The sequence below is a fragment of the Carcharhinus amblyrhynchos genome, chromosome 5 (genome assembly GCF_965287045.1).
Source record: "Carcharhinus amblyrhynchos chromosome 5, sCarAmb.v2.hapA, whole genome shotgun sequence".
In the NCBI taxonomy this organism is placed as follows: Eukaryota; Metazoa; Chordata; class Chondrichthyes; order Carcharhiniformes; family Carcharhinidae; genus Carcharhinus; species Carcharhinus amblyrhynchos.
In genome coordinates, this window is record NC_137328.1 from 10803302 (window position 1) to 10829082 (window position 25781).

The following is a 25781-nucleotide window of genomic DNA, read 5'->3' on the forward strand; positions in this document are numbered from 1 at the left end:
CATCTTTCGACCGTGGGAGGAAACCGGGGCACCCGGAGAAAACCCACGCGGGCACGGGGAGAACGTGCAAACTCCACAGAGTCACGCAAGCTCGAACCCAGGTCCCTGGCGCTATGAGGCAGCCGTGCTAACCGCTGTGCCACCCTAACCAAAAATAAAGTAACACCATTTTTTGTTTTAGATGGCTATGGAAAAACAAAGTTATCAAAATGAAGTATCAAATTGAAAAATAATTTTATTCTGTTTTGTTGATAGAATTCAATATCTATGATATCCAGTTGATAAAATGTCTCTAGATTTCGGCCACTTAATTCAATGATCCTGACCGGTCAATATTGGTTTAAAGTTTATTCATTAGTGAAACAAATAGGCTTACATTAATAATGCAATGAAGTTAGTGTGGAAATTGCCTAGTCGCCTGTTTGGGTACACTGAGGGAGAATTTAGCACGGCCAATGCACCTAACCAGCACGTTTTTTGAAATGTGGGTGAAAACTGGAGTACCCAAGGAAACCTACACAGGCACAGGGAGCACTTGCAGACTCCAAACAGACAGTCACCCGAGGCTGGGAATCAAATCTGGGTCCCTGGCGCTGTGAGGCAGCAGTGCTAACCACAGTGCCACTGGCGAAATGGAGAATTTAGCATGGCCAACGCACCCCTTTTGGACTGTGGGAGGAAACCAGAGTACCCGGCTGAGTGCTAACCAGTGTGCCACTGGTGAAATAGTTCAGGGAATCAATTTTTAAAATCACTCCCCCCCCCCCCCATATAAATAGACTTTACACACAATACTTGCAAAGGTATGCTCTAACTTAATGCAGCCGTGGCAATCACATAAAGTGCAACCCTGATCAATTTGGTTCAGTTTGGTTGAGAGTGGAGGTTTCAAGTAATATTTACATTACATGAAACGCAAAAGGGCAATACTGCAGATGTTGGAGATTTAAAAGAAATGCAGGAAATTGCTGGGGAGGGGAGAAATCATGCTGCAAATCTCCAGCAGGCCATGCACAGTCTGTGAATATCCAGATAGTCAGTACTGGTTAGAGTGTGACACCAGGAGAGTCAGTGGTGGTTTGACTGTGACACATTTTTTCCCTTTCGCTTCTGGTTTGCGTGAAGGGTGCGGTTGTATGTAGTTCCAACCCTTCTTCACTGAATGACACCCTGCAGAAGTTGATTTACCAGGTTTTTTTTTGAGGACTGATGTTTGCCAGTGATGGGTTGCTGTGGCTGTGAAGAGGTGAGTGAGACTTTAGAGTACAGTAATGTGCCTGAAATGTTGTCTGGGGTTCGATACTTTGTGACAGTGCTTTAATAACTTTGTTACCATTTTTCCCCCTCCCTCTCCCCTTCTGTGAGATTGGGTTCTGTAATCCTGCTAGAACTCTTTATTTTTCAAAATATCAGTAATGAACTTTATCACTGTTATCCCACCCGCTTAAAAAAAAACTCAACCTGTACAAAAGCTGTTTTTAAAAATTGTTTTCCTTCAAACTTGCAGTGGTTGGGTGTTTTGTTTTGCACTTGGATTTAATTGCAGAGAAAAATTTAATGGTTCTCCCTTTACACTATAATTAGTCAGGTCCCTTCAGTGACAATTTGACAGTGAATGTTTGTGTGGGCTTACATACGGCAAAAGTGGTTTCTGTGGACAAGTTCTGATTTAAACCCAGCAAAACTGTAACCTGCTGAAAACTGGAGGGGAAACCCGTCGGTTCATTTTGAGGCAGTGCATTAGGAAAATCCTCCACATGCTTCCTGATTTGGGGGAGGAAAAATGGTGAGATTCCCAGCCCTTCAGAAATGCAAAATGTTTTAGAACAACAACAAGTACGTATACACACACACACCACACACACGCATTGTGAATTTATTGAAACAAAGGGCCATTTCATTTGTGTTTTTGCAAGCTATGGTTGAATGATGGTCGTTGTGCTGGGAGAGGCGTTACTAGGCGGAACGAGAAAGAGAGAGAGAGAGGATAATTTTCTCCTCTATGGCTGGAGTTTGAAGCAACTTCCCACTGATATTGATGGTTGCAGTCAGTGGTTTTACAGGGCCCTGTGTCAGTGAGGAGAGAGTGAATAGTGTTCACTATTTTTAAAACAGTGCTTTCAGTTACTTCTTATTTCAGGTTTTGTTTTAAAGTGCAACTTCTGTATTCGAAGGGAAAGTGCTGCAAGTTTTTATGTTGCACCAGGAACATATAGAATTATTTAGAGTCTTGATATGCAGATGAACTTGCATGCTATCTTAATGAAGGCAGTGTCTACATAAAGCAGTAGATCAAGTAATGTTTACTGTTCTCAAATCAGGTTTTGAGTGTAACGTTAGTTTTTATTCATTAGTTAGATGTGGGCATTACAGGCATGTATTGTCCTCAACAAAAGATGTCCCTCGTTGCCCTTTAGAACATGGTGTGAAGCTGTCCTATTTAAATATGGTGTGGAGATGCTGGCATTGGGGTTGGGATGGGCACAGTTAGAAGTCTGTCAACACCAGGTTAAAGTCCAATGGGTTTATTTGGAATCATGAGTTTTTGGAGTGTTGCTCCTTCATCAGGTGACCTTCCTGATGAAGGAGCAGCGCTTCGAAAGCTCATGATTCCAAATAAACATTTTGGATTTTCACCTTGCTTTGTGAGACTTCTTACTATTTGAATACAACTGAATGGCTCGCTAGGAGAATTCATGAGCCATCTGGATTGTGGTGGGTCTCGAGTTATATGTAGACCAGACCAGGTGAGGAAGATTTATTTACTCCTTGAAAGGATTAATAAACCAGGTGGGGTCTTTGTTAATCCAGCAGGTGGCTTTATATTTCAGATTTATTCCACTAATTAAATTTGAACTCTCCAGCTGCCATAGTGGGATTTGAACTTGTGTCTTGAGATTATTAGTCTAGGCTTCCAGACTTATTGGCAGCCTTCATTCTCAGGAGGTCTGCGCTGTGTTGGTCCACACTGTTAATTGTTGCTTAGTGTGACTCAGGAGCCCCACTCTGTCTTGATGTTTTCTGCTGTAGAGGAAGGCAGCTCAATGAAAACAGAGGAAAGCAGAACCCCATACCATCTCAGTCCGCTGCTTGTCTTCTCCACACAGTCAGCCATCAGTGGTCATGGCCCTTGGTCACTGTCTCAGTTGCTGGTGTCATTGTCCACCATTTTCTTATCACGCTTGTAGGTATTCCGGTCATGAGGTTATGGGTGCCCAGTGGTCAGTTCACCAGACAGAAGATCTTTGGGTAGATAGCTGCCATCCACTGGATGAATGTGGCTGAGGCAGCACGGACTTCATTGGCTTAATAATCCATGTATGCTGATGGAGCTAGCGTGCTCCAGGACCTGTTGCCTTTATCCTGCCAAGGCATGCCGAGGATGTGTCTTCGGACAGCAAAATTAGAAACTGGATTACAAATCAGGAAAGACGACCATTATGCAATTGTACCATGATGAGATACAGAAGAACAGTGATAAATAGGGAGTGAATGGTTGGTCTATCTAGCCCGTCCTAAAAATTGATACCTTTTGTGTACCACAATACCTGTCCTCTCCGATCCATTTTGCACCATGTGCATTGGATGAGGAGGAAAAACCCACAGGTTTAAAAACTCAGGTCAACTTGGGCCAGGAAATTGCTTCCTGACCACCACACCCAGTTCAGAGGAGGTTCACTGGATTGATTCCAGAGATGAATGGTTTGTCGTATGAAGAGAAATTGAACAGTTTAGGCTGGCACTCTCTGGAATTTAGAAGAATGAGGGGAGATCAGATTGAGGTATACAAGATGAACCCAGATCCCTGGCACTGTAAGGCAGCAGTGCTAACCACTGTGCCACCGAGCCGCTCGTAGCAGACAACTGGAGCTGCTTACAGCTTTTCATCACCTCGGTGTCCCTCTTTAAAAGGGAACACATTGCATTCATATTAAAACATCATGAAGGCTGACAGAGATTGACAAGGGAGGAGATAGTGATGGGAAGACTTGCATCGTGAGATAAATAGGAGAAAAAAAGTAATTAGACACAGCACAGCAAAAAAACTGACAGCTATAAAACAAAAAGCATGGAAGACATTTAGTGAGAAACATGTTGGCAGAGAAGGTTCCTTTCTGCTGGAACAGTAATGGACAAGATTAGCTGAGCTGCATAATAACCATGGCAATTAACTTAATTTTCATAGAAAAAATGAATAGGGATCTTGCTTCTGATGGGCCCTTCGGCCTACCACATTTGCGTTGACACAGATGCCTTTCTAATATTTTCTTGCCTCTACATGGTCCCTATCCCTCTCTTTCCTGACTATTCATGTATCTATTGAACGTTGTTATAGAATCTGCATCCACCACCACCTCTGGCAGCACCTTCCAGGCATTCAGCACTCTGTGTGAAAAACTTGTCCCTTACAAATCTATTAAACTTTTCCCCCTCTCACTTTTAACCTATGCCCCTGAGTAATTTGACCCTGGGAAAAAGATTCTTGACTATCTACTCTATCCAAGCCTGTCGTAGTCTTGTAAACTTCTATCAGATCCCCCTTATCCTCCGATGCTTCAATGACAACAATCCAAGTTTGTTCAAAATTTCTTCATAGTCCAAATCAGGCAACATCCTGGTATGTCTCTTCTGGAGCCTTTCCAAAGCATCAACATCCTTCTGGTCATGTGCTCACCAGAATGGTAAACAACACTCTAACTGCGGCCTACCAAAGTCTTATACAGCTGCAACATGATATCCCAATTCCTGACCTATGAAGGCCAGCACGCCATATGCCTTCTTGGCCACCTTGTTCATCTGAGTTGCCACCTTCAGGGAACTGTGGATTTGCACACCTAGATCCCCCTAAATGCTAATATTTCCAAGATCACAGAGGGATTTGAAAACAAGGGCGCAAATTTTGAAATCGAGACCAGGAGTTGGTAAAACTGTGTGCACGAGCTTACCAGTAACAAATGCTGCACGTTAAATATACTATTCAGCATCACACTGCCAACCATAAAATGCAGCAATGGAATACTTAAATGGGTACACATTTCAGAGCAACAAAATCATAAAAGACTAAGTTAATCCCATGTGTTACACTGTCAGCTCCACTCGAATTTGGTTTTTATTTGGGTGTTCTTAAAATTGCAAAATATATGGTTTGATAATGGGTGAAGGTAGTTAGTGTATTATGACGCAAGTATAGTTTTGGATAAGCTCAAGTTTAAAGAGCCCAAGAGAACAGTTCTTGCTTACAGTAAGGAGTGCTTTATTTGGTTTGATTTACTTTTGTCACATGTATTAGTATACAATGAGATGTATTGTTTCTTGTGCTCTATACAGCCAAAGTATACCATTCATAGAAAAGGAAACGAGAGAGTGCAGAATATAGTGTTACAGTCATAGCCAGGGTGTAGAGAAAGATTAATTTAGTTCGAGGTAGATCCAGTCAAAAGTCTGACAGCAACAGCGAAGAAGGTGTTCTTAAGTCGGTTGGTACATGACTTCTGACTTTTGATCTTTTTCCCGACAGGCAAAGGTAGAAGTGAGTATGTCTGGGGTGTGTGGGGTCCTTAAGTATGCTGGCTGCTTTTCCAAGACACTGGGAAGTGAAGACAGAGTTAATGGATGGGAGGCTGGTTTGTATGATGAACTAGGCTTCGTTCACGACCCTTTGTAGTTTCTTGTTACCTTGGGCAGAGCAGGAGCCATACCAAGCTGTGATACAACCAGGAAGAATGCTTTCTATGGTGCATCTGTAAAAGTTGGTGAGAGTCGTAGCTGACGTGTCAAATTTCCTTTAGTCTTCTGAGAAAGTGGATGCATTAGTGGGCTTTATTAACTATAGTGTCGGCATGGGGGGACCATGTCAGGTTGTTGGTGATCTGGACACCTACGAAATTGACGCTGTCGACCATTTCTACTTGTGAGCAATAGGTGAAGATGCTGTTAACACATATATCTGTACAGCATAGAGAAATAGCTTAAAGTTAGGTAGACTGGATATAGCCAGGCACATTGATAACCCACATTATGGAAACAACTGTGAGTTTAGTCACAAACATAGGACATAAGGTTCGATGCTGCTAACACAGCAATAGTTAGGGATAATAAAAAGACTGCCTGTGATGTGGAGATAACACCAGAGGTGTGATGTGCAGTGAAGCATACACCACATCCTGCAGGAATGTAAGAGGCCCAAGTTACAAAAAGCAAATGGTCTGCAAGATGTGTTGTTTTTACAACTAAGCATAGAAGGGGGAAAAGGTCACTGAGATAGTCGGGACAGCAGTGATTAAGTTGGCAAAGGATTGATTACCGCCAATCTGAACTGGACATGTAACAGTGTTGGATAAGATGGATGAGTTTACTAATGCACTCTTGTGATAACAGGAGACATGGTTAGATGGGGAGTAGAGGGGATGGGAACTTGGGGCACCTCGAGCAAGTAGGGGAATGACAACACATAGATGGGACAGGGACAGGGACCACCAATTGGGGGAGAACAACACATTGCAAAGCCATTACAATGCTTGTAAAAAAAAGTATAAAATGTGCTGCAAATCTATGTAAGGTGTGCCTATTTTGTTGGACACCCGGTCTTGCAAGAACGTTAAATAAAAATCTTGCTCCTTCAGAACTTGACTTGACTAAATTGTTTGACTGTGAGCTGTGTTTCTCACATACTTCATCCCCATTGATGTAGACATGTGTGCCTTCCACCACTCTTCCTGAAGTTGATGACTATCTCCTTTGTTTTGTTGAGATTAAAGGAGAGATTATTGCCTTCGCACCAGTTCACCAGATTCTGATGATTCATTGGTGCTTTTACCATTTTGCATAGTTTCCCTATCCCCATTTCAATTACCATCTTGAAGCTGAGCCTTCTTGAACTGTCATAGCATTGTCACTTTACAATTAGTCTGTCTTTATTTCTCTTCCTTTCCCCTGCTTTTGCTTTCACTGACTGGGATTCCTCGCCCATTTTGAAGTATTTTCATTGTCCACAGCCGTATGCGTTTTGGACCTGCATTTAGATAGCACCTTTCGCAACCACAGGGCATCCCAGAGTTCATTTTGAGCCTTGAAATTCTTTGAAGTGTAGTCACTCTTGCAAGAGGGGGAGAAAAAAACGGTTATTTTCGAACACTTAGAGGAAGTCAAATTTGAGTGCTGCTGACGTGTGAAATAGTTGTTTTAGGGGAAGGGTTCTGAGGCAGTAAAAATCTTCAATTTCTGCGTTTGCATCTGGCAATATGATGTCTGCTGATACACTCCATGCAGTATTTGGCACTCCTATATGTAAGAACCACACCCATTCATTGCAGATCTCGTTGGAAATGTTTGTGGTGCAGACTAATAGTTCACAAGACAGGAGGAGTTGTGTTTCAATTCTGCTGGCTGTTCTAATCAATCTTCAATGTAATGCACAAAGTGAATTAACTTGAACCACATCTGCCATAATGATGTTTCCACTAAACTATAAATTGTATCCATCTCTCTCCTATATGGAGCCCACACTGGGGCTCAATATCATCAATTTAGATGAGTAAAGTAACCAAACTCCTCTAATTGTATTTACAAATAATATAGTGGGTTTTATAACTTGTTACTTTGTGCCTCATATACTGAATTATAGATGTTTTGGTTACATTGTGTAACAGGATGTTTTTTAGTCTTTTGTTATTTTATGTTTGGCTGTTGGAGCTCACCAAACTTGATACATTCGGACATCAATCTGCTTTTGGGCTCCGTTCCAGATTATCTGTCAGTTTACTCGCAGTCTTTGGCTCGGCCAAGGTTTCAACAAGCTCTATGTCCGCAGTCCAAAGATGTGCAGGTTAGGTGGATCGGCCATGGTAAATATGTGGAGTTACGAGCATAAGGCTGGGTAAGATACTCTGTCGGAGAGTTGGTGCTGACTCAATGGGTCGAATGGCCTCCTTCGCTGTAAGGATTCTATAGCTGAAGCTTTGGCACACGAGCAGCAGGCCATGTCCACATACAGTCCACGTAGGGCGGCACAATGGTTAACACTGCTGCTTCACAGTGCCAGGCATCTGGGTTCGAATTCCAGCTTGGATCACTGTCCGTGTGGAGCTTACACATTCTCCCCGTGGCTGCGTGGGTTTCCTCCGGGCGCTCCGTTTTCTCCTGCAGTCCAAAGATGTGTGGGTTAGGTGGATTGGCCATGCTAAATTGCCCCTTAGTGTCAGGGGGACTAGCTAGGGTGAATGCACGGTATTATGGGGATGAGGCCTGGGTGGGATCATGATTGGTGCAGACTCGATGGGCTGAATGGCGGCCTTCTGCACTGTAGGATTTTATACTGGTGGGCTTTCAAGCATATATTTTGAGGGGTGGGGGACAAACTGCATCTGAGCATCCATTAGAGAACGGCAGTGACAAGTGACGGAGGATGATTCTGGGAGAAGTTGGCTCACACACCATAACTAACAAGGGGATTGCAGAGGAGCTAATGTCAATGAACGGTAAAGCCTGACAAATTACATTGCTGTAGTGTTTTCCCCTCTCCTGTGTTTGCCCGGGCTAGGGTGGAGTAAAGGATACAGGTAGCCAATGAGATTAAATTGAGCCTTTACCTGTTGCAACTTTACAAAGCCTTTTGGCTAAGATGAAGTGTTACATCACACCAGGGAGAGATGCAGTGTCTTGTCTTGTCAGCTTGGATTTTGTTTGTCCCTCATGTGGAGTCCATGAATTGGATTCAATTTAAATAGCTTTTTTTAGTTTGGAATAATAAAAATACCAACGCAGAAAGAGAGAGAAGGAGGAGAACGGCTGTTAGATAATTGCTCGTGCCATAGGAACTGCAGTGTTTCAGCAGTGTGCATTGTCTTGATCAATGAGGATGGCAGGGATTTTGAGAAAGCTTGTGATGCGTGTGGCAGGCAAGATATGGGAACTAGACATCCGGGAAAGTCTCATATGCATGAAGTGCCAGAGGTTAGCAGTCTGTGAACAGCATGTAGGTGATTTGGAGCAGCGACTCTTTCCACTGCGTGCCTTAGAAGAGAGAGAGAGGTAACAAAAACAGAAAATGCTGGAAAATCTCAGCAGGTCTGACAGCATCTGTGGAGGGAGAATAGAGCCAACGTTTCGAGTCTGGCTGACCCTTAGAGGAAAATAAGTTAATGTTAGACAGTCACCACGGCATTGTCAAGGGCAGGTCATGTCTGACAAATTTACTTGAGTTCTTTGACAAGATGACACAGACAGTGGATGGGGGGAGTGCCGTGGATGTTGTATATTTGGATTTTCTGAAAGCTTTTAATTCAGTGCCACATGACAGGTTGGTTAGCAAATTAGAAATGTTTGGGATTGATGGGTCCTTGACAGCATGGATTATAAAGTTGGCTAAGAGATAGGAAACAGATGGTAGGTACAGGTGGACATTTCTCAGGCTGGAGACAAGTTGCTCCCCAAGGACCCTTGCCTTTTCTGATATACATATAAAATATACATTGGGCGTTTTAGAACGGAGTTGAGGAGGAACTTCTTCACTCAAAGGGTGGTGAATCTCTGGAATTCTCTACCCGTTGAAGTGGTGGAGGCTGCCTCGCTAAATATTTTCAAGAAGCGGGTTGATGGGTTTTTGATAAGAGAGGGGATTAAGGGTTATGGGGAGAGGGCGGGAAAGTGGAACTGAGCCACGACAGATCAGCCATGATCTTATTGAATGGCGGTGCAGGCTCGAAGGGCTAGATGGCCTACTCCTGCTCCTATTTCTTATGTTCTTATTGTTGAGGGCACAATCTCTAAATTAGCAGATGATACTAAGCTAGGGGGAATAGTGCATTGTGAGGGTGATGCTGAGCAACTTCAGAGAAACATTGGCAAGTAGGTCAAATGGCCAGATACCTGGCAGATAAATTTCAATGCAGCAAAATGTGAGGTCATGTATTTTGGTAGAAGGAGCATGGGGAGACAATACAGGCTCAGTAGTACAACTTTGAGGAGAGTACAGGAACAAAGGGAACTCGGGGTTCAAGTGTATAACCCTTTGAATGTGGCCAGGCAAGATGAAACAGTTGTTACAAAGGCTTTTATTATTCTTGGGTTTATCAATCGAGGCAGACAGTATAAAAGTAAGGAAGTGATGCCACACCTCTACAAATCATTGATCAGACCACATTGAGTATTGTGTTCAGTTCTCGGCACCTTATTTAAGGAAGAATATTAAAGCTCTTTAGAGACAGTGCAAAGGAGGTTTACTAAAATGATCCTATGAATGAGGACTCGAGGAAAGATTAGAGAAATTGGGCTTACTCTCCTTGGAGCAGAAAAGGTTAAGAGGTGACCTTACTGAAGTATTCAAAATGATAAATAAGGATATTCTGTTTCCACTATTTGGTATGTCAGTGACTAGGGATCACAATTTCAAGATGGCCAGCAAGAAAGCTAGGAGTGAGATGAGGAAAATATTCTTTATACAGAGAGTTCTTGGGATTTGGAACGTACTACCTGGGAGAATGGTGGAGGTCATGAGTCGCAAAAACCCAGCCTGCAAGTGCAGCAGGTGGTCAGGAAGGCGAATGGGATGCTGGCCTTCATAGCGAGGGGGATTGAATATAAAAGTAGGGAGGTCTTGCTGCAGCTGTATAGGGCATTGGTGAGGCCGCAGCTGGAGTACTGTGTGCAGTTTTGGGCGCCGCACCTGCGCAAGGATATTTTGGCCCTGGAGGGAGTGCAGAGGAGGTTTACTAGGCTGATACCGGAGTTGAGGGGGTTGAGCTATGAGGAGAGGCTGAATAAACTAGGCTTGTACTCGTTAGAGTTTAGAAGAATGAGGGGAGATCTCATTGAGACGTATAAGATGATGAATGGGATGGATAGGATAGAGGTGGAAAGACTCTTCCCGCTCAAAAAAGACAGTAGGACTAGGGGGCACAGCCTCAAGATAAAGGGGGGGCGGTTCAGAACGGAGTTGAGGAGGAACTTCTTCACTCAAAGGGTGGTGAATCTCTGGAATTCTCTGCCCGTTGAAGTGGTGGAGGCTGCCTCGCTAAATATTTTTAAGAAGCGGGTTGATGGGTTTTTGATAAGAGAGGGGATTAAGGGTTATGGGGAGAGGGCGGGAAAGTGGAACTGAGCCACGACAGATCAGCCATGATCTTATTGAATGGCGGGGCAGGCTCGAAGGGCCAGATGGCCTACTCCTGCTCCTATTTCTTATGTTCTTATGTTCTTATGTTTCATTCGTGGGAGATGGGCATCGCTGGCTGACCAGCATTTATTGTCCATCCCTGGTTGCCCTTGTTCAGAGGGCAGTTGAGAGTCAACCATATTGCTGTAGATCTGGAGCAAGACCAGGTAAGGATGGCAGATTTCCTTCCCAAAGGACATTAGTGAACCAGATGGGATTTTACAACAATCAACAATAGTTTCATGGTTATCAGTAGATCCTTAATTTCTGACATGTTTTATTGAATTCAAATTCCACCACCTGCCGTGGTGGGATTCGAACCCAGGTCACCAGAACATTAACTGAGTTTCTGGATTAATAGTAATGTCACTAGGCCATCACCTCCCTGAAAAAGGTGATGGCTTTAGTAGTATTATGACTAGACTAAAGTGATGAACTTTGAGGGCTACAGAAATAGGGTGGAGAATGGGACTAGCTGGGTAGCTGTTTTGAGAGCTGGTGTAGATTTGAGGGCTGAGTGGCCTCCTGAGTTGTAAAATTCAATGATTCTGGCAGTTCTTCAGAAGCTTTAACCTGTGGTGGTGAAGGACCCAGTTTCTGTGTTGCCACAATCAGGCACAGTGGAAGACTTGCCGCTGGAGAGGCTGTGCACTTACAAGGAGAGATTTAAGCTGAAAATGAGAATCAAGCTCGCACACACACAGTGCGGAGGACACTAAACACATCACATCAACCTTTTGGACATACTTCACCAATTAAAAAATCATTTTGCTTAACAAAACAGAGTTAATCTTTGCTTTAATAACAGAGCTTAGTCACAGTATTGCTTAAGCTAGTTCACACTTTAGAGATGTTTGAGAACTTAATGCTTGAGAGAGCTCACCTAATTTACAATTGGTTAAAAATGGAAAAGCTAGTTTAAACTGAAGGAATACAGATGAGGTTCTGAGACCAAATGAAGTACATCCATGGACCCAGAAGGAAATGGGAAAGCCTAGTACTAGGAATTATTGTCCAACATTTTGTTGGAGGATGAGAGGGTGACCAAGATAATACTCACTCGCCATACTAACCTGAGCAAGATCGGTTATCTTAACCTTTGCAATGGGGAACATTTGGACAATTAAGTTAGGCATAACATTTGTATTGATATTGGATAAATGACAAGGAGCCAACACCAGTTTTGGAAAGGAAAATCTGTATTTCCCAATCTTGAGCAGGTGACAGATAGGATGACTTGGGGAAATGCACTGAATTCATTTTATATGGATTTTGAGAAGGCACTCAATAAAGTATGACAATACTGTCGAAGGATATGAAACTTAGGGGAGGGTGGTACATCTGGATTAAAACGTGTTAAGAGTGAGGGAATGAGGTTAGGATTTCAAGGGAGTTTAAATGGATAGAAGCGGATAACCATGTCTCCACAGGATTCTCTTCATGTATTGTTTCTGTTCACTTTGTATGTCAATGATTTTGATATAGGGCTGGAGAGAATAGTTTTCAGATGATTCTGAAATAGAATACATTGTAAGTAATTCTAAACATCATTTGCTGAAATGATAGAATGGGCAAGAAAGCGGCAGCTGGAACTTGATTTTAGTAAATGTGAGGTGGTACATACAGGTTAAAACAAAGGTTGTAATTATTAAAACAGGTATTTTGCTTCATGCTGATTAGAAATGATTTGATTTATTATTGTCAGATATATTGGGATACAGTGAAAAGTACTGTTTTGTGCATGCTATACAGACAAAGCAACATTCATAAGATACATAGGACAGAAGGAAAGGAGTGAGTGCAGAATGCAGTGTTACAGTCATAGTTGGGGGTAGAGAGAGATCAGCTTAATGCAAGGTAAGTCTAGTCAAAAGTCTGATAGCAGCAGGGAAGAAGTGTTCATGAGCCAGTTGGTATGTGAAAGCTTCTAAAACTACTTCTGTGCTTGGCAGTACAGAAAACATTGAAGCAATGGCATGGCTGGAACACTGATTCACGAGTATAGGGTCTGCTATGCAGTAATATAAGGACAGACTCAAAAACTGGTGTTGTTCTCAGAAGAACAGAGGAGTGAGTGACGAGTTGATTGGTAAAGGAACGGGCAGAAATGGACTGTTTCCAGGGTCTAACAAAGGACCATAGATGCGCAAGAAAATGTTTGCGATCGGAAACAACACTCATTTTCATATTGTTCTGAGGTTGCAGAATGTGTATCTGGAGTTAGCAACTGAAACAGAGATCATAAACCATTTAATATATGTCTCTGCTTCTGGGTACTTTGCTCTAAGAAGGTGTTGGCAACCATGGGCTTCCTTTGGATCGATTCATGCTTAAAACTACTGCAATGCTGTTGCCTTCTGCAGTATGGCTGTTTGGCTAAGATTAAAAGTAAAGTTTATTTATTAAGCATAAATAGGCTTACATTAACACTGCAATGAAGTTACTGTGATAATCGGCCTAGTTGCCACACTCCGACACCTGTACGGGTACACTGAGGGAGAACTTAGCATGGCAAATTCACCTAACCAGCACGCCTTTCGAACTGTGGAAGGAAACTGGAGCAACCGGAGGAAATCCAGGCAGACATGGAGAGAACACACAGACAGTAACCTAAGCTGGGAACTGAACCTGGGTCCCTGGCACTGTGAAACAGTAATGCTAATCGCTGTGGCACTGTAAAGTTGATGAAGTGTTAGATCAAGCCCGGGATGGGATGCAAAGACTCATCCTGTCGGCTCGGATCTTATTTGATCAAGCCCAAAAAGGGATGCAATGTCTCATCTAGTCAGTTTGGATCTTGTTTGTTTCTTATATGGGGACCATGAATTGGATTTAATTTGAATTGGGTTTTTTGGTCAGAATAAAAGTATCGCAAAAAAAAGGCTGACCAGGGAGCGCTCCTGCTCTTGCTGCCTACCATCAGGCATATTGGAAGGATTTGCAACCTGTTGGGCCACACTATGAACACTCATTCCGTGGCTGTCAAGTTCTGTAGCGGGACTTGAATCTGGAACTTCTGGCCCAGGGGAAGGAACGCTATCCACTGTGTCAAAATCTCACACTACATTAAGTAGTTTAACATGAGGACGTAACGGCTTTGAAAGTAGCGTGGACACGTGGGTTTAGAATTGCTGCTCGTGTCGAAAACTCATCAAACAGGTTGGGCCAGGTACACAGCTTTAGTTTTGCATTTGCCTTCTGTTCGATTCACACCCCGTGGTAAAACTTTAGAAGGAAACAACACAGAAGAATTTGAGATTCAGATATATCCCTGCTAAAAGTGAACGGTTGAGTTACTAAAGGGGAAGGTGAGAAGGGTTCGCCATGGCAACAGTAGCAAGTATTCTGTCAGTCTGGTGAAGTTTAGTATGTGCCCTCTAAGTTGAGCCAGAAGAAGACCTTAAGTTGACCTCCAGTGTGATCACGTAGAAGTGGCACTGTTTTTGTTTGAGGGACATGATGAACCAGAAGATTATCTTGCAATTGAATCTGTGTCTATATATGCCGTGTTTATGAACCCAACTCTCCACTCACCTGATGAAGGAGCAGTGCTCCGAAAGCTCGTGATACCAAATAAACCTGTTGGACTTTAACCTGATGTTGTGAGACTACTTACTGAGTCCACCTCAGTCCAACGCCGGCATCTCCACATCATTTCTCAAGGACCACCTGGGTACACACAAAGATGCGGGAGAGAGGGAGGCAGCGAGAGTGAGCACCCCCCCGCCCCAATTCCTTGTAACCAGGATCTGTAAGCGGTCACTTTGGCCGGATACAGGAGCATATCCGTGGAATGGTCCACTGAATTCTGTTCAAAACCGGGTGGTCAAAAGCCAATGACAGTAAAGTGCGATCGTGCAGCAGTGGCATTTCTCTGCTCTTGTTTGATATGACGACGACGTACTTTCTAAGCAATGGTCCAGTACCTTAGAGCAGAACCACCTTACAAAAGAGCAAGGAACAGATTCACTTCCCAAAAACGATTGATGACCAAGAAAGACATTGAAGAACTGTTTAGATTTCCAAGGAAAAAGCCTGCTTTAGTATATAAGTATTGATATTTGTCAGACTGCAGTTAAAGAATCATTAAATTAAATTAAATTAAATCATTAAAGTTTAAGAGATCCGTGGATAGGTTTATGGACGAAAAGGGATTGGTTTAGGTTAGTGGGTCATTGTTTTGTAACTGGTCGGCGCAACATCGTGGGCCGAAGGGCCTGTTCTGCGCTGTTATGTTCTATGTTCTATAATTGACCTGTTTCTGAGTCAGAGGGCAGAATTTTCCAATCCCGCCCATGATGGAATCATAGTGGGCAGAACACGCACCATGCCTGTGTGTGGGATCTGCACGTCTGTGTGCATGTACGTAACAGTGAAAGATAATGTTAGCCTTGGTAGAAAATATTGTTTCGTTCCATGATCATAGAACAGAATCCCCTACAGTGCAAAATGAGGCCATTCAGCCCATCAAGTCTGCACTGACCCCATGCTCTACCCCCATAACCCCACGTACTCTACCCCACAAATCCACCTAACCTACACATGTTGGGACACTAAGGGAAAACTTACCATGGCCAATCCACCTAAGCTGCACATCTTTGGAGTGTGGGAGGAAACCGGAGTACGAGGAGGAATGTGCAAACTCTCACAGACGGCAATCTAAGGTTGAGATTGAACCCCGGTCCCTGATGCTGTGAAGCAGCAGTGTTAACCGCTGTGCCACCGTGATTGGACACTGTATAAGACAGATGGCAAACAAAAGATGAAATTCAGCTAACAAAGTATATTTGCAATTTAAACATAGCATAGTTCAGGAAATGTAATGAACCAAGGGAAGCAGATGGACTCGGATGCTGAAAACTCAAGGGTTTCACAATGCTGAATAGTGCTGCTAAGAATTAGGACACTTGGGTTCCCCATAGTTTTGTGTCAAAGCTGGTAACCTGACCCCTGCTGCATCACAATGAAGATAATTTGGACAAAGAGATGTCTGAGTAGATGTGTTTTTAGGTACATGTACGTAATGAAGGGTTTTGTATGGAATTCCCCAACAAGAAAGTACCTGGATGGGAGCTCCTCGTTTTCCCCACTGAATTGTCTGCAGGATAGATGTTTCGCTTGCTTGTGTTTCTTACTTAGAAAATCAGCATCGAATTGAATTGATTTCTGGGCTGGTCTTGGAGCCTCCTTTCATGTGTAGGATTCACTTCAGATACCATGGTCGCACAGTGGTTAGCACTGCTGTCTCACAGTGCTAGGGACCCAGGTTCAGTTCTGGCCTCCAGTGACTGTCTGTGTGGAGGTTGCACGTTCTCCCTGTGTCTGCATGGGTTTCCTCCAGGTGCTCCGGTTTCCTTCCACAGTCCAAAGATGTGCAGGTTAGATTGATTGATTGGCCATGCTAAGTTGACCCTAGTGTCAGGGGGATTAGCAGGGTCAATCTGTGGTGTTATGGGAATAGGGCCTGAGGTTGGTGCAGATTCAGTGGGCCGAATGGCCTCCTTCTGCACTGTAGGGATTCTATCAAGAAGGATCCAATGTTTAATTTTTACTAATGGAGGCAGGAAATAGAAAAGAGGGATCGGGGAATGATGTGGATTGTTAGTTCAGCTGCAGATAGAAGATTGTCCAGCTTTACTGTGGGAGGGGATCTGAAAGGCACAGAGTTTGATGTAGCAGGGATAAGGATTATACTTACTGCTGTACGTTTGCCAAAGTGAAGTCCACTAGCCAAGCTGCTTAATCTTGCTATCGCAGACTCGTTCAAATACACCTCGCAGGTGCCATAGTAAGATTTCAAAAGTTGGAACTCTCCTGGAGTGTTTGACGCACAGCAGGATTTTAATTCCTTGCGTGTATTTACAAGTCAAAGCCGGCATGAAAATACTGACAGCTGGGTGTTCAGGATTGTACTTCAGGATTAGGGCTATTAATTGAAGGTGGAGGTTTTGTCTGGTGGTGATTCGTACCAGTAACCTTCCATCTTGGCTAACTGGCTGCTTGTAATTCCTATTACCTGGGCTGCTGTGAATTGCTGTCATAATTAAGCCAAGTTCTCCTCATAGGTAATCCAATTGTATTTAATCGCACCGTGTTGTAACCTTGGAGGAGTCTCGCGAAGTAAAAGGGTGGCACCAGACTTAAAGCGCTGCATTTCAGTCTCAGTCTAGATTGTTTTGTGTCTGTGGCTTTGGGCTGAGACACAGGCTGGGGACCTTGTGGCTCACGAGAGTTTTGTGAGAAATGGAACATGATTTCATTTCCTGTTCTAGTTAATAAGAATTTCTCTTCCTTGATGCAGAATCTTTGTAATCGGGGAGGCGATGTCCTAGTGGTATTATCACAGAAACTTATTACAGAAACTTAGCTATATGATCTGGGGTCCCGGATTCAAATCTTGCCATGGCAGATGGTAGAAATTGAACCCAACAAAAGATACCTGGAATTAAGAATCTAATAACTGTAAAACCGGTGCGGATTGTTGGAAAAACCCATCTGCTTCACTAATATCCTTCAGGCGAGGAAATTTGCCATCCTTGCCTACATGTGACTCCAGAACTACAGCAATGTGGTTAACTCTCAACTGCCCTCTGAAATGCCGCTCAGTTCAAGGGTAACTAGGGACGGGCAATAAATGCTGGCCAGCCAGCGATGCCCACGTCCCACGAATGAAGTAAAACAAAGGGTCAATGACTTGCCTACAGAAGCTTCAATTTGTCGTCAGCTTTTAGCTTGATTCAAAATGGTGACTGGAATTTTGGGCCTACAGTGAACTGAGTGAGATTTCAAAGAGGGTGGGTGACTGGTTTAAAAAAAACACACTCTGTATTACTTCTGATGGTCCCTAAGGCTCACTGGTAACTTAAGTGCGCAAGGATGATAACTTGTTGCAGACACCACATGACTGATCGATTTCTGGGCTCTTCACCCTTTAGTTTGTTTCTTTCTTTTTCCTGCACTCACTATGACCACTTAGTGGTTAGCACTGCTGCCTCGGAGCACCAGGGATCTGGTTTCGATTCCTGGCTTGAGTCGCTGTCTGTGCGCAGTCTGCGTGGGTTTCCTCCCACAGTCCAGAAAGCATGCTGGTTAGGCCACGCTGAACTCTCCCTCAGTGTACCCAAGTAGATGCCGGAATGTGGTGACTAGGGGATTTTCACAGTATGGAATAAAACCAATAGAGTGCAGAAGGAGGCCATTCGGCCCATTGAGTCCGCTCCGACCACAGTCCCACCCAGACCCTATCCCTGTAACCCCACGTATTTATCGTGCTAATCCTCCTGACACTAGGGTCAATTTAGCACGGCCAATCAACCTAACCCACGTATCTTTGGACTGTGGGAGGAAACCGGAGCATCCGGAAGAAACCCACACAGACGCAGGGAGAATGTGCAGACTCCACATCGACAGTGACCCGAGGCTGGAATTGAACCTGGGCACCTGGCGCTGTGAGGCAGCAGTGCTAACCACTGTGTGGCCTTCAGATTCAAATTGCACCATCTGCGGTGGTGGGATTTGAACCTAGTTCCCCAGGTCTTACCCTGGGTCTCTGGATTACCAGTCTATTGGCAATGCCACTATGCCACCGCCACCCCTCGATAACGCCATTGCAGCGTTAATGCAAGCCTACTTGTGACAATAATAAATAAATCTAAATTTTATTTGCTTCATCACGATACATCATTTCTCTCCTGTTGAATGGATTTTTTCACGGCTGCGTTCTCTTGGATGTGGTTGCTAAACATGAAGGGAAAGTACTAATGATCAGCATTTAACTCCAGACTAAACCAAGAATCCTAATTCATTCGGGAGAGGCCCTTGTGTTTGCTACAGCACGAGTTTGAACTGCAGTGTTCAAAATGTTGATACCCTTCACCCACCAGAATCTTATCAATTCAGGCCCATGGCTCTATAATGGTATTCCTGTTTGGAACTAGTGGAGGAGGGAAGCCATTCATGGCAATTGGTGCAGCATTGCACTTCTTGCATCTTATATGAGCAAGCTCAGGAAATAGCACCCACGCTTCTGTGTCAGGACTTGGGGTTTCAAGTTCTGTTTGACAACCATGAAGCTTGCACTCTGATCTTGCACTGCCAGCTGCTTTGCCTAGGAAGCTGTCCTTAAGCTATAGTGCTGACGAAGATGCCACACCTGGTGGATAGTACTGCTGCCCCACAGCGCCTGGGACCTGGGTTCAAGTCCAGCCTCAGGTCACTGTGTGGAGTTTGCACATTCTCCCCATGTCTGTGTGGGTTTCCTTCAGGTGCTCCGGCTTCCTCCCACACTCTAAAGATGTGCGGGTTAGGTGGATTGCTAAATTGCTCCTTAGTGTCAGGGGATTACCTGGGTAAATATGTGGGGTTATGGGAATCGGACCAGGGTGGGATTGTGGTCAGTGCAGACTCGATGGGCCAAATGGCCTCCTTCTGTACTGTAGGGATTCTATGATGCCACTTGTACCATTAGTTCAGGAGGCGATTGAAGATCGCATAGAATTCCTACAGTGCAGAGTGTGGCCATTCGAGCCTAACTGTCCGAAAGAGCATCTTTACCCAGGTTCAGTCCCCTCATCCCCGTCACCCTGCTCATTTGTGACGGCTGATCCAGCTAATGTACATATCTTTGGATATTAGAGGGCGATGTAACCAATCCACCTAATCGACACATCTGTGGTACAGTCTAAAGAACAGAAAGTTCTTGAGTTCCAGTCAACAATTAACCAGTGGCACCAAGAGAGGTTAACTCTCCATTCATCCGACTGCAGTTTGTGATCTTGCAGATTGTTGGAAAGTAATTGATTGGTGGGGTTTACAAAGAGTTAATGAAGCTGCAAATGGTCATTTATGCTTTGCATCCACTTCCTCCGATCTGAATTGGCTTCACCCCCTCAGCATTACCTTCTATTCCTATCTCTCTCATGCATTTATCTGCTTCTCTCCTCCCCCCACCGCTCAATGTATGATAGGACCACTCAAAAGTCTGACAGCAGCAGGGAAGAAGCTGTTCTTGAGTTGGTTGGTACATGACCTCAGACTTTTGTATCGTTTTCCCGACAGAAGAAGGTAGAAGTGAGAATGTCCGGGGTGCATTTGGTCCTTGGTTATGCTGGCTGCTTTTCCAAGGCAGTGGGAACTGTAGATTGAGTCAATGGATGGGAAACTGGTTTGCGTAATGGACTGGGCTGCATTCACTACCTTGTGTAGTTTCTTGTGGTCTTGGTCAGAGCAGGAGCCATACTAGGCTGTGATACATTCAGAAAGGATGCTTTCTATGGTGCATCTGTAAAAATTAGTGAGAGGTGAGGCAGACATGCCGAATTTCCTGAACCTCCTGAGAAAGTAAAAGCATTGGTGGGCTTTCTTAATGATAGTGTCAGCATGGAGGGACCAAGGCAGGTTTTTGGTGACCTGGACACTGAGAAGCTTAAAGCTATTGACCATTTCCACTTCTTGCTGGGAAAGCAGGTCAGGAAACTGGAAAGTGATGAACAGAAAATAATGGGCCACGGACTTGCAAGTTCTGCTCCCTCCCTGAAATGCTGGAACCCTGAACTTGTTCCGTGTGTACGGAGCATTTTGAGACGTTTTCCGCAAGATGCGCTGACGAGCCAAATAAATGCAGATGACTCACAATATGGAGCACCTATTTATAACTTAGTGGTTGCTTTTTCGTATGTGCGCAACGTGTAGTTTCCAAGAAAATTAGTATGTGCAGGAAGCATGTAGATTAAAGTAATGCCCTGCCATGTTGGTGATCTGTCACCTACATATTGTTAGAAAGAATGTTCAATTGACTTTATAGCCCAATCATTGCCTTTAGTTGAATGAAGCTACACGCGTGAGCTTGTGCCCAAAACAACTGCACAAATACTTGCAGTGCTTCTTTTTACTGGGAGGTACCACTGTGGGCTACTGAACTAATTATCCGGAGACCTTGGCATGAGCACAGGACGGCAGCGAGCCAATTTTAAATTTCATTAAATGAATCTGGAATTAAAAAAAACTGGCATTGGTCTCAGTGACTGAAATTACTGGATTGATATTTGAAAAGTAAAGCTGGTTCACCAAAAACTTTTAGGGAAAGAAAACCTGCTGTACTTGCCAGTAAAGCGTGCAATGATTTGAAAGTCTCCACTCGGGCTGTGTACAAGCCAGCCCCTTTTCTATGCAAGTGCGGCCATGCTAATATATATGAAGGGTCCACACAATTAAATAAATCAACCTGCACTCGCTTAAAATTTTAATGGGAACATTGGTCCTTCTCTTTCTGCCCTGTATCTTTCTTCAAACAGTGGGGTTGACAATCAAGTGCCTTCTAAAGCAGTCCATGTTCAAATGCAACAAGATCTGGACAATATCCAGACTTGGGCTGACAAATGGCAAATAATATTCGCACCACACAGGCAATGACCATCACCAGTAAGAGACACTCTAACCACTGCCCCTTGGCACTCAGTGGTGTTACCATTACTGAGTCCCCAACTGTCAGCATCCTTGGGGTCACCATTGACTAGAAACTCAACTGGACTCGCTGCATAAACACTGTGACTACAAGAGCAGGTCAATGGCTAGGAATACTGTGGTGAGTAACTTATCTTCTGACATCCCAAAGCCTGTCCACCACTTACAAGGCACAAATCAGGAGTGTGATGGAATACTCCCCATTTGCCTGGATGGGTGCAGCTCCAACAACAGTTGAGAAGGTTGACACCATCCAGGATAAAGCAATGTTTTCTCTGGAGCGTAGGAGGCTGAGAGGTAATCTTATAGAGGTCTATGAAATCATGAGGGGCACAGATCAGCTAGATAGTCAGTATCTTTTCCCAAAGGTAGGGGAGTGTAAAACCAGAGGGCATCGGTTTAAGGTGAGAGGGGAGAGATACAGAAGTGTCCAGAGGGGCAATTATTTCACACACAAGGTGATGTGTGTCTGGAACAAGCTGCAAGAGGTTGTAGTAGAGGCGGGTACAATTTTGTCTTTTAAAAAGCATTTAGGTAGTTACATGGGTAAGATGGGTATAGAGGAATATGGGCCAAATGTGGGCAATTGGGATTAGTTTAGGGGTTTTAAAAAAAAAAGGGCAGCATTGACAAGTTGGGCTGAAGGGCCTGTTTCCATGCTGTAAACCTCTATGACTCTATAGTACACTTAAATGGCACCTCATCCACAAACATCTACTCCCTCCACCACCGGCGCTCAGTAGCAGCACGTCTACCATCTACAAGATGCACTGCAGCAATTCACCGAAGACCCTTAGATAGCGCTTTCCAAACCCATGACCACTTCCATCTAGAAGGACAAAGGCAGCAGATACACGGGAACACCACCACCTACAAGTTCTCCTCCAAACCACTCGCCATCCTGACCTGGAAATATATATAGCCTCTCCTTTGCTGTTGCTGGGTCAAAATGCTGGAAATCTCTCCTGAACAGCACTGTGGGTCAACCCACAGCACATGAACAAAGAACAAAATCAGCCCGGGAAACAGGCCCTTCGGCCCAACGAGCCTGCGCCGCCACCTGAACACCACCAGTCCCCCAACTCCACCCACGACCCCTGTCTAATGTTTTATGGCCATCCAGATTGAGGGAATCTGATTTAGGGACAATTTATTACCTCCAATCAGCCTAACAGCACATCTTTGGGGTGTGGGAGGAAACCGGAGCACCCGGAGAAAACCCACGCAAGCATGGGGAGAATGCACAAACTCCCACAGACACCGTCCCAAATCCATGTGTCTGCACAGCAATCAGCGATAGTCACTGAGCTGTCGTCTTGCCCAGTATCTGGTCCAGTTTAGGCACACTAACGACATGAAGCACTAGGCCAATCTCGAACAACCAAGAGCAGCCCCAGTACGACCCATCGCGTGTATGCCCCTCATTGGACACGAGGCGGAGCGACTTAAAACTTGTGAATGAAAAGAGAAAAAACATTATCATCATACCATATCCATTTACATTACCAGGGACGCCCCAATGCTAATGACCCTTATTTAAAACAATCTCCTATATCCACCCATCTCCAACCCAGTCATGTGCCTGTCTAAGTTACTCTTAAATGACTCTAGCGTGTTTGCCTCCACCACCTTACTTGGCAGAGCATTCCATACCCCCACTACCCTCTGTGTGAAAAACCTCCCTCTAATATCTGTGTTGTACCTCTCCCCCCCCCACCTTAAGTCCATCGCCCCTTGTCCTACGTGTCTCTATCGTAGGAAATAGCTTACCTCTGTTTACTCTATCTATACCCTTCATAATCTTATATACCTCTATTAGATTGCATGGATTGCAATGATTCAAGAAGGCAGCTCACCATCACCTTCTCAAGGGCAACTAGGGATAGGCAATAAATGTTGGCCAGCCAGCGCCACCCATGTCCCAATAAAGAAAAATGGCTGAGCAGGTCAATCAGTTGTATTCAAGGTGACTTGACACCACTTTTTCAAGGTCATTTCAGAATGGCCAACAAAGCTCGTATCCGGAGAGCTAGTTAAAACATACAGCCAGCAAGAGTGTTAACTGAACCGAAGCTAATGGAGAAAAAGATCATACATGATCCACAAAATCTCTGAGCGATGATCCCGATTTTCAATTCTTTTAATGTATTGAATGTAATCAAACCAAAAATTACCGTAACCGTAAATGATTCTTCTCCATAAAACTCCAGAAATTAAGATTGGTGTGGGATCAGACTTGGATTCTGATGGCCATTAAGATTGTCACAAAGCTGATGTATTTTCATTAGTTACAACCTATTGCACAGAGGCACACTGTACCTACAGTTCTGGTTAGTTATAGTTTGGCGTCGATGGTTTTACCTACCTGTATCCAGTTTAACCTGCATTTATTTTGTAACACAGTATCTGTCCTTGAGCACAGGAGGACAGGAAGGGCGGGGGGGGGGGGTGAGAGATGCTGACTTTCAACAAATCGTGCAAGCTCAAGGAACATTTCCCAATGTTTTTAGTTGAAAGACCCTTGTTTGAATGGATTGATAATCATGAACACCCTGCCTAGAATCATAGAATCCCTACATGCAGAAGGAGGTCATTCAGCCCACCAGCACCAACCACAATCCCACCCAGGTCCTATTCCCATAAACCCACATATTTACCCTCTACTTCCCCTACACTATGGGCAATTTATCACGGCCAGTCCACCTAACCTGCACGTTTGGCGTACGGTTGGAAACCAGAGCAGCCGGAGGAAATGTACGCAGAATGTGTGAACTCCACGCAGTGACCCAAGCTGGGAATCGAACCTGGGTCCCTGGCACTGCGAGGCAGCAGTGCTAACCACTGCACCATCTAAATAACATTATAACATAGTCACTATGAAGATGCTGCATCGAATTTTAATAGTGTTCTTAAGATAACGGGATTTTGGGTACGCCTGCTTCTTACTGCAGTCTTGGTCTGTGTTTCAGAACGCCACCCATAAATCATTCCTTGTAAAAAAAAATTTGTTGTCTCTCACAAAGTTGATTGAATTGTAGAATGTGGTTCCTCAATACACTCATCAAAATCCTACGTAATTCAAAGGAGAATTTGATTTACTCAGTCTGATAAAGGCCCAGACGAGAGTTGGCGAAGTGGTCAAAGGGCTGGAGGCTTGACGCAGTTAAAGCTTGCAGTATTGTTCAGCGCTTTAATCCAAAAAATCTCAGCATCTTAAATCAGGGAGCAGATTTGATTTGATTTCTTATTGCCACATGTATTTATGCAGTGAAAAGTACTGTTTCTTGCATGCTATACAGACAAAGCATAGCATTCATAGAGAAGGAAAGGAGAGAGCACAGAATGTAGTGTTACAGACATAGCTAGGGTCCAGTGAAAGATCAGCTTAATGCACGGCAAGTCCATTCAAAAGTCTGACAGCAGCAGGGAAGAAGCTGTTTTTGAATCGATTGATACGTGACCTCAGACTTTTGTATCTTCTTCCTGACAGAAGATGGTGGAAGAGAGAACATCCAGGTTGCGGGGAGTCCTTCATTATGCTGACCGTTTTGTCAAGGCAGCGGGAAGTGTAGACAGAGTCAGTGGATGGGGGGGTGGCTGATGCTCCTGAGAGTGAATGGTGGCAAGAAGGAGAGCCGACATCTGTCCACAGCATCCTGTTGTCCACACGTATTATTTCCTCGCCACATTCCACCGTACCCCAGAGCACCCCCACCCCCCCCAACACAACCCTCCACCACGGTTTCCCCTTCACCTGGAAGAACTTCTCTGTGGATGCCCTGTGTTTGGTGGGTCCCACTTTGAGAACTGCTGCCCCAAAGAAAAAAATAATTATTTATTGACAGCACGGCTTCTGCAAGTTGAATAATTACAGCTCTGTTAAATTTGACTGGCTTTGCTGTGTCGCTGTTCCTGAAGAGAACAGCCCCATTCAGTCCAACTGGTTATTTGTTTTTGTTCAGGGCTCCACGAGACAATGGAAACCGCTCGAGCAACGCAGCTGCACAGATGTCCTGTGGCTATTGATAATTATTCTCTTCTCCATTGGCATGGTAAGTTCAGCTTCAGTTTTTTTTTCCTTGTTGAAGGTTCTCCTTTATCAGAAACACTATATTCTTGGTTCGGATTTTATGGCTGGTGCCTGGTGTTCTTTAGATATGCTGTAGGA

The 25781-nt window shown here is 44.2% G+C and overlaps 1 protein-coding gene across 2 annotated transcripts in view; it reads left to right on the forward strand.

Moving 5' to 3' along the window:
- The first annotated feature begins 1091 nt into the window (after positions 1-1091).
- LOC145342899 (choline transporter-like protein 1) overlaps positions 1092-25781 on the forward strand; it is an 82549-nt gene continuing 57859 nt past the window's right edge. For both annotated transcript variants that reach the window (XM_080188473.1, XM_080188472.1), the window contains exons 1-2: positions 1092-1246; positions 25576-25665. In XM_080188473.1, the coding sequence (XP_080044599.1) occupies positions 1223-1246; positions 25576-25665 (114 nt within the window). In that variant the 5' untranslated portion in view covers positions 1092-1222. The remainder of the gene's footprint in view (positions 1247-25575; positions 25666-25781) is intronic.